The sequence below is a fragment of the Telmatherina bonti genome, assembly GCF_933228915.1.
Source record: "Telmatherina bonti genome assembly, chromosome: 10".
Classification (NCBI taxonomy): Eukaryota; Metazoa; Chordata; class Actinopteri; order Atheriniformes; family Telmatherinidae; genus Telmatherina; species Telmatherina bonti.
Window position 1 is genome coordinate 13649494 of NC_136628.1, and position 12294 is coordinate 13661787.

General features: G+C 41.3%; 1 protein-coding gene across 1 annotated transcript in view; it reads right to left on the reverse strand.

Annotated features, from left to right (window-relative positions):
• jade2 (jade family PHD finger 2) overlaps positions 1 to 12294 on the reverse strand; it is a 226000-nt gene that overhangs the window by 75927 nt on the left and 137779 nt on the right. The window contains exons 6-8 of the mRNA XM_079247914.1: positions 11628 to 11839; positions 6203 to 6370; positions 3292 to 3408 (exon numbers count right to left, since the gene is read on the reverse strand). Coding sequence (XP_079104040.1) covers positions 3292 to 3408; positions 6203 to 6370; positions 11628 to 11839 — 497 coding nt within the window. The remainder of the gene's footprint in view (positions 1 to 3291; positions 3409 to 6202; positions 6371 to 11627; positions 11840 to 12294) is intronic.

Genomic DNA, 12294 nt, shown 5'->3' on the forward strand with positions numbered 1-12294 from the left:
CTCATGCTGAAGAGAGATATCTGATGATTTTGCGAGTAAACCCAACATGAAACGCTAAAGTTTCAGAAGTTGTGGCAACGTGATGGTGAATGGCTGCTCTGCTGCCGCGTTCACTCCATGTATGTTTATTTCTCCCCCCAGAGTCCTGATACATGTGTGTTGCTTTATTGGTGGTTCTGAATTGGAGCTACAGATGTCATGATTACTTAAATTCACAATTAATTGCACTAATAAATGGCACAATTAATAAACTGTAAAGATCCCTGAACGCTGTCACTTTATTAAAGGATTATGTCTGAAAACTTTCGACAGATCAGCGCCCAGGATGAAAACAAAGTTACACAACATGATCTGTGTGGGTTGTAGAAGAGGTGTGTTGGAGTGGGAAGGTGTAGCAGAGGAAGAGTTATTCCCTCCAAACGGATTGAGTCATCTTGGTCGAGTTTCTTTGGTTAAAGGAGGAAATGACAAAGGTGTTGTTGTGGAGGACACCTCACCAGCCTGATAACAAAAGTTGTTGTGAAAATGTGTTTCAGCATCATGGCGGATGATAAGTAATTCGGTTTAATATTGTTTGTACTTTCCAAATGTCATGATGACATAAAATGTTATCATATTTGCTCATTTTAATTGTGTACGACTTGTTAAGTGGTATTCACTTAATTTTATGCAGAAAAAACTTATTTTCTAATTGAAAAATCGAATATCAGGATTTTTCGCTTCACAATTTTCAAATGGATTTTTTTGTTTAAAAAAAAACTTTTTTTTTTTTTTTCAAATAAATTAAAATTAGTCCATTATAAAATTTTTAATTTTTATTGTTTTGTTTTTTTTATTTGTCTTCTTGGGCGTTATAGCAGCATGAAAAAAAGTTTTGTACTTTTTTTTGTTGTTTTTAGTCTACAAAAATCAGCAATATCAAAGAATCGGGAGAATCACAATTTAAATCAAATCGGCACCCAAAAAAATCTGAATCGAATCGTGATGAAATTGTATTCCCACAGCCTTAGTATCTGACAGAAGAATGTCTCCAAGTAGAGGTCCAGTAGCCTTCATCATCCGTTTTCTCTGAGAGAAATCCAGAGTTGACAAGTAGGATTTTTTTTGGGACTTTTAGCTAGAACTTTTTAAGCCCTTTCCTTTGTTGCTTTATGATGTTCAACTTTATTTGTATAGCCCTGCCCTGTCACAACAATGTTGTCACAGGGCACTTTACATACACAAATCAACATACACATAATTTCAAGCCAGTTCATACATAGCCTATAATAAAAACCAACTGATTACACTGAGTCATGACTTCGATCCAATCCCCCATCTTGCGGTGACAGTGGGAAGGAAAAAACTTCCCTTTAACAGGAAGAAAACCTCCGGCAGAACCCGGCTCAGGGAGGGCAGCCATCTGCCTCGACTGGTTGGGGTGGAGAGGACAGGAAAGACAGATCCAGATGTTGTGATGATGTCAATAATAGTCAGACATCAGTTAAACTTAATGTAGTTTGCATATTTATTGTGTTGCAAAATTGTTGTAATAATTGTATAATTGTGATTATTTCTCTAACAACAATCATACCAAGTAAACCAGGGGTCTCCAACTCCGGTCCTCATGAGCTACCATCCTGCAGGTTTTAGTGTTTCCCTGATACAACAGACTTGATTCAACTGAAAAGGTTCTCCAACAACTTGTTGTCATCTTCTGCACCTGGCTGCTAACGAGTCATGGATTTGGATCAGGTGTGTCACAGCGGGGAAACACTAAAACCTGCAGGATGGTAGGTGGAGACCCCTGCAGTATAACAGTGACTTTTCTATCAGGAGCTGGTATTTTCCAATGTGCCTACCGCCCTTTAACAGCCTGCAGCGGAAAGGAGGCAGTATGTTCTCTGATTGGGTGTTTTGATTGGGCTTCATCCAATCAGACAGAGGTGTACAGACAGGGGGAAAAAAAAATCTACAACATTAGAGTCCCTCTGACAGGTTTTCGCTTTACATCAGATGTTTTTTTTTTCCTTCTACATTTCTTTACAAATACATATGTTCTTTTATAACCAATCAAATCCTTTATTACACATTTACAAACTTGATTTTCTCAGGTAGATTGGTTTTACAGAGGGACTATCAAAATATCATCATATTGTTCGATTACCAATCAATCCATTGTGCACTGCTGCTCTTTTAAAGCTCCCATCATGTTCAGGAAAAGTGGGACGAATATTTGTTAGGATTTCTGTAAATAATCTGAAATGTGTTTTTATCATTACTTCCAGGCGCAAAATAAGTGTGGGATTGTGTTGCCTCTCTTAAAAAATATTCTCATTTTCAACTGAGCAGACGACACTTTAACCCAAATCTACTTGCAGTTGAGGTTGCGTGCGCACACTGCATGAGCGACGAGACAGAGGAGAAATTAAATGAAGACAGCTGCTGTTCGCTCAATGGCCATGTCTAATCTGTTGAATACTTTTACATTAACCTTGAACAGAAGAGAACGTGAACGAATAATTTGATGCTAATTATATTCACCTTCCACATAAACCCAACATAAGGACACAGAGCACATTTACATCAGGATAGTCCGCTGGACTCGGTCTGATTGGGGACCCGGCTCAGTTGTAGAAGCGTGTATCCATTTAGACAGAGATTGCATTCATGCTGCACTTTGGTCAAATGAGCCAAACCATTAGAATAATATATCCCCATTCTCACCAAAGGTGGCGCTGCACTGGTATTTAGCAAAAGAGAGGATAAGACCTGCGTGAAGAAGAAAACTGTTTCGTCCACTTGTGAGTTAAACATGGAGACGAAACTATTGCTGTTTGGGTTTTTTATGTTGTCTCATGCAAGTATACTGCAGAAATACACTAACAATGAACGCAGTATGAACAACAGACGATGCAGAGGACTCTTTAACGTGATCGCTATGTATTTACCCAAAATGCAATGCTACGTCAAACAAAGGACGTGACTTTTTTTGTAATCCACTTCCTGTATTTGGTCTGCTTGAAGTGGACAGAGATTTACGTTTGTAGGTGGACCGAGTCCACTTCTTTGACCTGAATCAGAATTCGTTTGGTGCACTCACATTTCCCCAAACAGAGCGAACTTTCTGAGCAAACAGACTCGGATTCAGATGAAAAAGGCTGATGTGAATGTGCCCAACCTCTTGGGTGTAAAAACGCTGCTGCATGTCCACATGTAAACTAATGACTGCATTTATAAGTCTGTAAAACACGCAACACTTCGGGAAAGAATCGCTCAGTACACGCAGCAGTGCGATCATCTCTAACCCACCTGGATGCAGGTTCCTGTGTGTTCTCGACACAGACTGCAGGACAGAGCCCAGCGGCTGGCGGGGATGTGGGACACCTTGGTAATGGGCTCCATCTTCTCTGGACAGCCTATACTCACCTGCAGGGACCAAAATGAGACATGAGACATGTGACATTTGTTGCAAAACCTCACTTGTGATACTTAAACTTCTGGTTGGGAAAAAAAAGAGTTTTGGTGGGATTTTAGTTTAACACACTGAGTTTAAAGTTTCTAAAAGATCAGGAGGGGGGGGGGGCTGCATTCTGGCTGACTTCCATTCACATTAAAATCTTCCAACAGGTATTTACAATAACTTTCTGTTCAGCTGATAAACTCTTACAATGTAAGTGAAAACCCAGAGTTCACAAAGAGTTCTCTCTCTCTCTCTCTCTCTCTCTCTCTGAATGATCCATTCAAGGCGCTCTGGTCCCAGACCTCCCTTCACCAAACCCAACCAGAAAAGCTATTGACCAGCGCCAACTATCCATGCACAACACAGTCAAGAGCACTCATCACTAAAGTGCCGTTTCTTCCTTCCTTCCTCTGCCTTCTTCCCTCCAACAATTCCACTTCTTTCACATTTAGTTCCTCCTTCTTGTCCTCGTCGCCATTAAACAAGCTGACGACTGATGTACGCAGGTCACGCCCATCCCTCTCTTCTTCCACTCGTCTCTTCAACGGTTTCTTTTCTCCTCTCTTCTGCAGAACACGCCCGCGGCTTCTGCTCTCTCTGATATTATCAACATCTTTTGTCCAACTCACTCCAATTAATTGCAAAAGGACTTCCAGTTGGTGTATGGTGCGGTTAATTGATTAGATGTTCCATCTTCTCCTCTTTTGTTTGTGCATGTGTGTAATTGTGTGTCCTTTTTTTCGGATCTTCCAGCCCCAATTACTTCACTTTTCAAAGCTGGTAGATGAAAAACTGACAAATTTTGAAGTCACTTCAACAGAAAGGGGCAAAAATGACAGAATTGAATGAAAGAGACGGCTTAAAAGAGGCGCTGTGTCTTTAAATGTGAGGAAGGTAAGAAGCTGTTTATGGACAGACCTTTTCAACGGGGGACAAAAAGCAGCAACGCACATCCAGCACTGGTCTCATTTCGAGGCAGGATTGTGTGTTTTTAGACACATACACACATCCCTTGAGCTGTTTTGTGAGAATATCCATGACATTATGCATCTTCTTACCCTTTTTCTAGGCATCACAGTGAAACTAACTTTAACCCTGATTCTAAATCTGGTTGAACCAGTTAAATGTTCTCAATCTGATGGTTAAAACTGCACCTTGCAGAGACTGTTATACAACACACATCAATCCCAAACTATAAAGAAACCGTGTTTGGCTAAAACCCCCTCTGCAGCACTGGGATGTCTGCAGTAGGTTCTATCTGTGTGTAATCTGTGCACAGGTCTGCTATCAACACCTTTTTAGCTCATGCAAGGACACACACACACACACATGCAAATCATCTTTTTTTCCCCCTTCCCCCCTCCACACTTGGAAGAGAAAACAAAAGCGAACGGTGCAACGAAAACAATTAGACCAATCAAGGGTGACAGAAGGCAATTAGAAGTAAAAGGTTTGAGGTGCCAAAAAGCCACTCCATTATGAGCAACGTGCCGGTGGAGTGTGTTGCTGAATAGACTGAAGACACATGACTGACTGCGCTAACGTTTCAAAGGTGTGCAAGGCATGAAGCGAGCCCCCCCGAACCTCAGAAATCAGCGGCTCCATTTGCAGCTTTTAGACGTTTGCAAAGAGATATCATCAAAACACGCCGAGTTGGAGCAAGCAGCTGCTTGGCTGCACACTCCACAAGCAGTTTCCTCGCCAATCGTTTTATATTACCCGTACGTTGTGCAGAGAGACGGCCCGACTGGAGGAGCAGCACCGAGCAACAAAATGCACACGATTCTAAAGATTCATGTTTTTTTCTTCAGGTAAACTCATCCTATCTACGAGCTGAATGAGTTGAGCCTCTGAAATCATCCAGGCTAGCATGTATCTGGATAACTTTCACAGATAGTAAAATGGACAATTCCATGAAGCTACATGCCTACAGCCATGTATGAGCTAACAAGACTTTCTACCCATTTGGAGTTAAAACTAAACAAGGACAAACTGAATTTAGTTTCTATTTTCCCAATATCTGGAACATACCACCATCTTATCCAAACTTTAGTTCTTGTAAATAAAATCTAAAATCTCTTATTTGGAGCTGCTTTTAATGACAAGTTTTTCTTTTTCTTTCAGAACAGATTTTCTTGCTTCTGAACATTGACAGTGATGCTGATGATGTCTGCTTCATCTGTAACTCGCTCTGTGTATTCTGTTTTTCTCTATCGCATTCTATTGAAATGCTTTTTATTTATTTTAACAGCTTTGATTTGCTTTAATTCTTCTGTTTTTAATGTACTTTCTAATGTCCCTTTGCATCATGCTTATATTGTTTTATGTAAAGCTTGTTGAGTAGTCTTGCACGGGAAATGTGTTAAACAAATCGCCCTGCCGGATGTTTCCTTTGTGGTCATGTGTGGCCCTAAAGTCGCCCTGTTTTACATGGAACAATACAGAACACTCCATTCTGGATGTGGGGAAGCTTTTCATTGCGCTCTCCTACCATCCCAGAAGTGCACTGATAACTTCTGGTTCACTCTTATTGTATCAAATGTCTCAGAAACACTTTTTTTTCCTTTTTAATTTCAAAAGAAAAAACAATCCTGCCTCAACATATGCAAACCAAAGTGCATGATGGGACATTTAACAAAAAAAAAAAGGTGTTGAATTACAGAATACGTAAAGTAAGAGAAACAAAAATATAACAGCTATCAGGCTGCATTGGGTCATTTAAACCACTTCCTGCCCTGTTTTTGCACCGTCATGACTCACCTCAGGGATCCATAAGGCACAGCTGACGTGGACCCACTTGGTTCCACTGCGGGTGGGTTTCAGGGCCCCCCCCCTCTTGGGGCAGAGCAAACATTTTGGCTGGACTCCCAGAGCGCAGGTCCGACACAGCCAGTTCCCCTGCGGTACCTTCAGGATGCCGTAACATGCCTGCAGAAAGTAAAAATGAATTATATGTGAAGAAAACATCCAACAGAGAATGCTAATGCTAACACACCAAGCCTGCAGCTGGAACTTCACACTTTCAGTTTCTTACATGAGAAGCAAGAACTGAGTTCTTGTTCTCGAGGCTGCAAGAACAAGAAGAACGTCTTGTTCGTCAGGTCCATACATACTACCTGAGAAGCAGGTCTGCAGCAGGGAGGGATCTCTGCAGGGGGGCGATGTCTGCTTTTATGTGCAATGAACCCGGTTGTTACCTCCGCCAAGGAGGTTATGCTTTTCCCGGCGTCTTTGTGCTCAAGATAACTCAAAAGGTTACGGACGGATATTTTGAAAAATCTCAAGAGATGTTGGAAATGTGAAAATAAAGAACTGATTAAATTCTGGTGGTGATCCGGATCACCGTTTGGATCCAGGAATTCTTCAAAAGGGTTCTTTAACATCATGCTTGGACATGTCCCCCGCACTTACCGCATCTCTGTCCTCTGTCCCCCACACTTTTTACAGCCGTTATAATTTTTTTACATGCTGAATGGTATTTTTCCGAGCATCACGAGCAGGCGAAGCTACGGCAGCTTATAACAAACACCGTGTGGTAACAGAAAAGCCCGTCTTTGGTGTTATTCCCATCTTCTAACATGTTCACCAAACCAGCTAAGAGGCAAATAAAACTAAGACGGTTTCTTCTAAACAAACCGCGTCAGATGATTCCTGCTGCTGAATGTAGATAAGAGCTGAAACAGAGACGTTCTGTAATATTTATGTCACCATGTGGATTTTATAAGATGTGATAGATGTCAATTAACTTAGCCAAGATAGCTAGTTAATGCAGAGGTAGTAGCTACATTTACTTTAATAACTTTTTGGAGAAATTGTAATCTTGGGAGTTATTTTGTTGGAAAAATGTTTTTACTTAAGTATTATTATTCTAAAGTAATAATAAGCTGCTCTTATAAGTTCTAAGTTCTAAGTTAAGCTACTGTTCACTTCTGGGTTGAAAATATATCAATTTATTTGTCTTCCTTGACTGTTATATTTGTAAAGTTTTAATTAATTATTGTGGTAATTAAAGTTTAAAGTAAATTAGTTTTACGATTGCTGGTTATTATTTTGATTGAATGATTTCAATAATGTTATTTGATTAATAATGTCAGATGTTAGGCTACACAGCATTTCAGTAGTTTTTTTTCTAGATAATTTTTTACTTTTAATCAAGTAATTATTTGGATGGGTACTTTTTACTTCTATGGAAGTAACATTGTTCTAAAGAAACAATCCCCTTGTTGAATTTTGCTAATTTAACCCCTCAGGAATGAACCCATTCCTTCTTCATTTCTGCACAGAATATCTTTTTTTTATTTTTATCTTTATACAATAGAAGGAGCAGGATGAAGGTGGGGACAGTGGTCCAGAGGCCAGCAGCAGGGATGCACATGGATGGTCTTCACAGCAGGAGAAATTATAACTAAAGTCCTGCCTTAGAATGACTCTGTTATAACAGACTACGAGGAAATATTATTAGCATCAAAGGGATTTTGGGATTAAATTCTACAACAGTTTCACTTTTATTACTGTATGTATGTAGTTATTGTTATTTATTTTGGTTATATTACTGTTATGGACTGCACGGTGGCGCAGTGGTTAGCACTGTGGCCTCACAGCAAGAAGGTCACTGGTTCGATCCTTGGCTGGTTTGGTCAGTGGCCTTTCTGTGTGGAGTTTGCATGTTCTCCCCGTGTATGCGTGGGTTCTCTCTGGGTTCTCCGGCTTCCTCCCACCTTCCAAAACACATGCATGATAGGTTAATTGGTCACTCTAAATTGCCCCTAGGAGTGAGCGTGAGTGTGGTTGTTCGTCTCTCTGTGTGGCCCTGCGATGGACTGGCGAGCTGTCCAGGGTGTACCCTGCCTGTCGCCCAAAGCCAGCTGGGATAGGCTCCAGCTTCCCCGCGACCCTGAATTGGAATAAGCGGTTCGGAAAATGAACGAATGAATGAATATTACTGTAATTATTTTGGAATATAGTTTTTAGGAGAGCCTTTGCTTCCCTTAGTTCAATAAGGAAATACTTACACAGGTGCAGTTTAACTGTCATTTCAAAGATAATACTTGTTTATTATTCATTTATTTGCAAATACAATTTGACTGCTGTATCAGGCAGCAGGCATTGGTCATAATATTCTGTTTAACTGATTAATTTTACACTGATTTATTTAAACAAGAATGGTATTTTACCAAACTTTTTGTTTTCAGTGTTGTCATTTGGCATATAATAACCTGACTACTCACCCTGCAGACGCTCCAGGGTCATTCTCTGTCAACTCAACCAGTTTAGCAGCTTTAAGTTTTAGATTTTGACTTTAGAGTTAGATAGTTTATCATCCTAAAAAAACTAAAGTTGGTTTCCTGGTGCTGTGCTGTTTGTATTTATGTGGTTCTGTAGCCGCTAAGGATAGATGCAATTTCAGTCTCTTTTAAAAACTCATCTTTTTACGTTGACTTTTAACTCCATAGAGCAAGACCACAAGGTCTTTTCTGTCTTTTTTTGTCTTTTGAACTATTTTATTGTCTTTCAACTGTTTTTATGTTTATGCTATTAATGTTGATTTATTTTATTTTGCCTGTACAGCACTTTGGTCACCTCGTGGTATGTGAAAGTGCTCCAAGAATAAGGTTTTGATTGATTGACTGAATGCGAGAGGATGACAAATCATTCTATAGATCTAAGCAATTTGTCTCCTTCACTTCTAAAATGACGGCTTGGCGGAGATTTCCGCTCTCCGAGTGCTTTTCTAGTTTCATATTTAACGCGCAACTTCGTCAGCGGCAGGGCGGGTCGTGCATGCGGCTGGATCAGAGTGTTTTCATGCTACATGTAAAAATGTTCGTACTTTCTCACCACCTCGATCAGCTGTTTTATCAAAACAATCCGTTTTACCTGCAACAGCAAAAACATGGAAGCAGCAACTCTGCTTCATGATTTCTCTGTGTTAACCACGCCCACCTCAACTGTCCGACCAATCACACGATACTTCTTGGAGCCCCACAAGAAAAAAGTTCTGCCAGCCCGATGTGTCAAGAACTGTCTTCAAATATGTCTGCGAGAACAAAATGACGTCCTTTTCTTCTCGGAGCCTCGAGAACAAGAAAAAAGTTCTCGCTTCTTGTGGAGGATGTAACAAGCTTTACAGCAGGGGTGTCAGAATCCAGTCCTCCAGGGCTGGAATCCTGCAGGTTTTTGTTGTTTCCCTGCACCAACACAGCTGATTCAAATCAGTGGATCCAGCAGCTTCTTGTCAACCTGTTTGAGTGTCGGTCAGGTCTGTGTTGGAGCACAGAGACAACAAAAACCTGCAGGATACCGGCCCTCCAGGACTGCAGTTTGACACCCCGTGCTTTACAGGTACTTAGATATGAGCCGGATCAGTCAGCCCATCTCGATTTCTGCAGATGTTTCAGGAAGTTTCTGGAAGCAGGTTCATGCAACTTGCTGTGGGCCCAGTAATGAATTTACAAAAGACTGATGAATATCTCATAGTTTCATGTAGCCTTCGGAAAACTAAAATAGCTGTTTTGCTTCTCACGTTTCTGAGCTGCTTTCTTAACGGGGAAGCAGAGTGAGCCTGGAGGAGAGAAAGAGCAATGATTTACAGGCTGGATTTGAAACCAGGCAGAACTTTTACCAGCTTCGCCACAAGGCCAGCCCGTCATCTTGTCTGTCAGAGTCGTACCACTTCTCATTTTTGGAAACAGCGTACATTTAGTGGTTACTGTCTAAACCGAAAACTAAAAAAAAAAAAAAAAAAAAAAAAAAAAAGGATTTACAGCTTGCTTTATGTTTCCTCTGCTGTGTAGAATTAGCAAGTTCTCAAAATTCAGAATGACATATGAGCTATTCTCATAAGTTACTCCTCGTGCACGAACAACAAACAGGCATTCTAATCCAACCACTAAGTATAACAGCAGCATCATCTCCTCCTGGTACAAACACAGGGGTGTCACGGAGGTTCTGCAGCATAACAGCAACTTGTTTAGATCTGCTACGATCCAAAGGGAGTCGTTCTAAAAGCCTCTTTATCTGCTAATGCTACTATAAATCTAATTTATAAGTCAAAGCATCACAAAAAAGTTTGGCTATAAAACCTCTAAAACTGATATAAAACTGACTCAATGGAGCACACACACACACACACACACACACACACACACACACACACACACACACACACACTGAGGGAATAACATGATAAATGTGGGGAAAAACTAATTCCACACACTGACAAGCTGCCACCAGAGTGACAGGAGAGCAAAAGGATCGAAAAAAGACATTAAAGACTCAGTTTTCATTAATAGCAATTAAAGAAAACACTTTCTTGATCAAAGGGTTTTACTGATCAAAAGAAACGGGGGTCTTTGTTTCACCGTTTGAAGCTCGGAGACCAGACAGGGCTGCATGTGCAGGGTCTCTAAAAGCAGACATGTTTATTTCTCCCTGGAGAGGCTATTTCTTCCAGCACTTGCTGGATTTTGATTCTATATCACTGCCGGGACGTAAATCTTTTACACCAGCATAGAAGAAACAAAGAAGGAACCCAGTGAGTTTTGGACCCCTTGCAGTCCCACGGTGTTACAATTTGATGAGCTGATTTGCAAAATATTTGTACCTTGTGTTCTGTGAACATGTGCTGCAGGGTTTGCATGCTGGGAACACATGATGTAACACACACTTCTGCCAACCTCAGAGACTAATAAAAGTGGCTGCAGCAGAAGTGAATTTGATTAGAAAGGAACATTCTGTGTTGATAGAAGTTGATTTGGTGACTTTTCTCAATAAAAATATGGCTTTCTTCTTTTTTTTTTTTAGCAAGTAATCAGACTTGATTTCCCATGCAGAAGACAACTGTCTGAAAAGTGAGAACCAGTAAAATCACACAGCAGGCTAGCTTCGGTTCCTGCAAGCGCTCATCTGCAGCGTTTGTTTCCACGCTGGAAATGAAATTTCAGGTGGAAGACAAAGATGACATTTGTCAGAAATCATTTCCACGCAGCGTCGTAGTAAGCCGGCCCCGATGACACTCCAAGTGTTACAGCTGACACAATCATTAAAACTGTGCAGCAAAGCTTCAGGCTATCGCAGGGTCTACTTGCAGCGTGAGTCGCTTAGTTTCTCTTCCCACGTTCAACCATTTATAGTTGTGTTTTCAGCAGATGGGACTTCACCAGAAATCCCTCCTGTGGCCGCTGACCTGATGAACGCAGACATTGCACTTGTCACAGAAGACCATCTCGTTGCCGTCCTCCCCCTCCGGTGAGCGGCACACGTCACACACCACGTCTTCGTCGTACTCGATGCCCAGGCCTTCCTCTGTCTCGATAGCCTGCTGCATCTTCTCCTGACACACACTCTCCAGCTCGACCAGAACACACTCCATCGTCAGCTCGTCCAGCTCCGGTAAGGCTGAAGCAGAGAAAAACAAAGCAAAACTTTCAGTTTTTACCTGATAACAGATTTACAGCTTTGAATCCCTGACAGACGGAGATATTTCCGGTTATAAATTTAATCCAATCCCAACTCCCACCTGTGCCTGTAGTCCTATAATTTAGAGGGGTCTCTTTTCTTTTTGGGATTCTTTTAGTGATCATTTAGTCCAGGTGGTCCCAAGTTCGATCCTCAGCCCTGCAGCTTTCAGACGCCATGCTGGTCCAACACGCCTGAATGAAACGACTGGCTCAGCAGGCCTCTGCAGAGCTGGATGTCATGCAGGAGAGGAATTCAGCCATTTGATTCAGGTGTGTTGGAGAGGAGATGCATCGCATCTAAAAGGTTGCAGGATGGTGGATCTCGATGACCGGACTCAGGCACCTCCCATCTGGTCCTTCAACTGGAGTGTTGGGATCCATTTAGATGGGAAG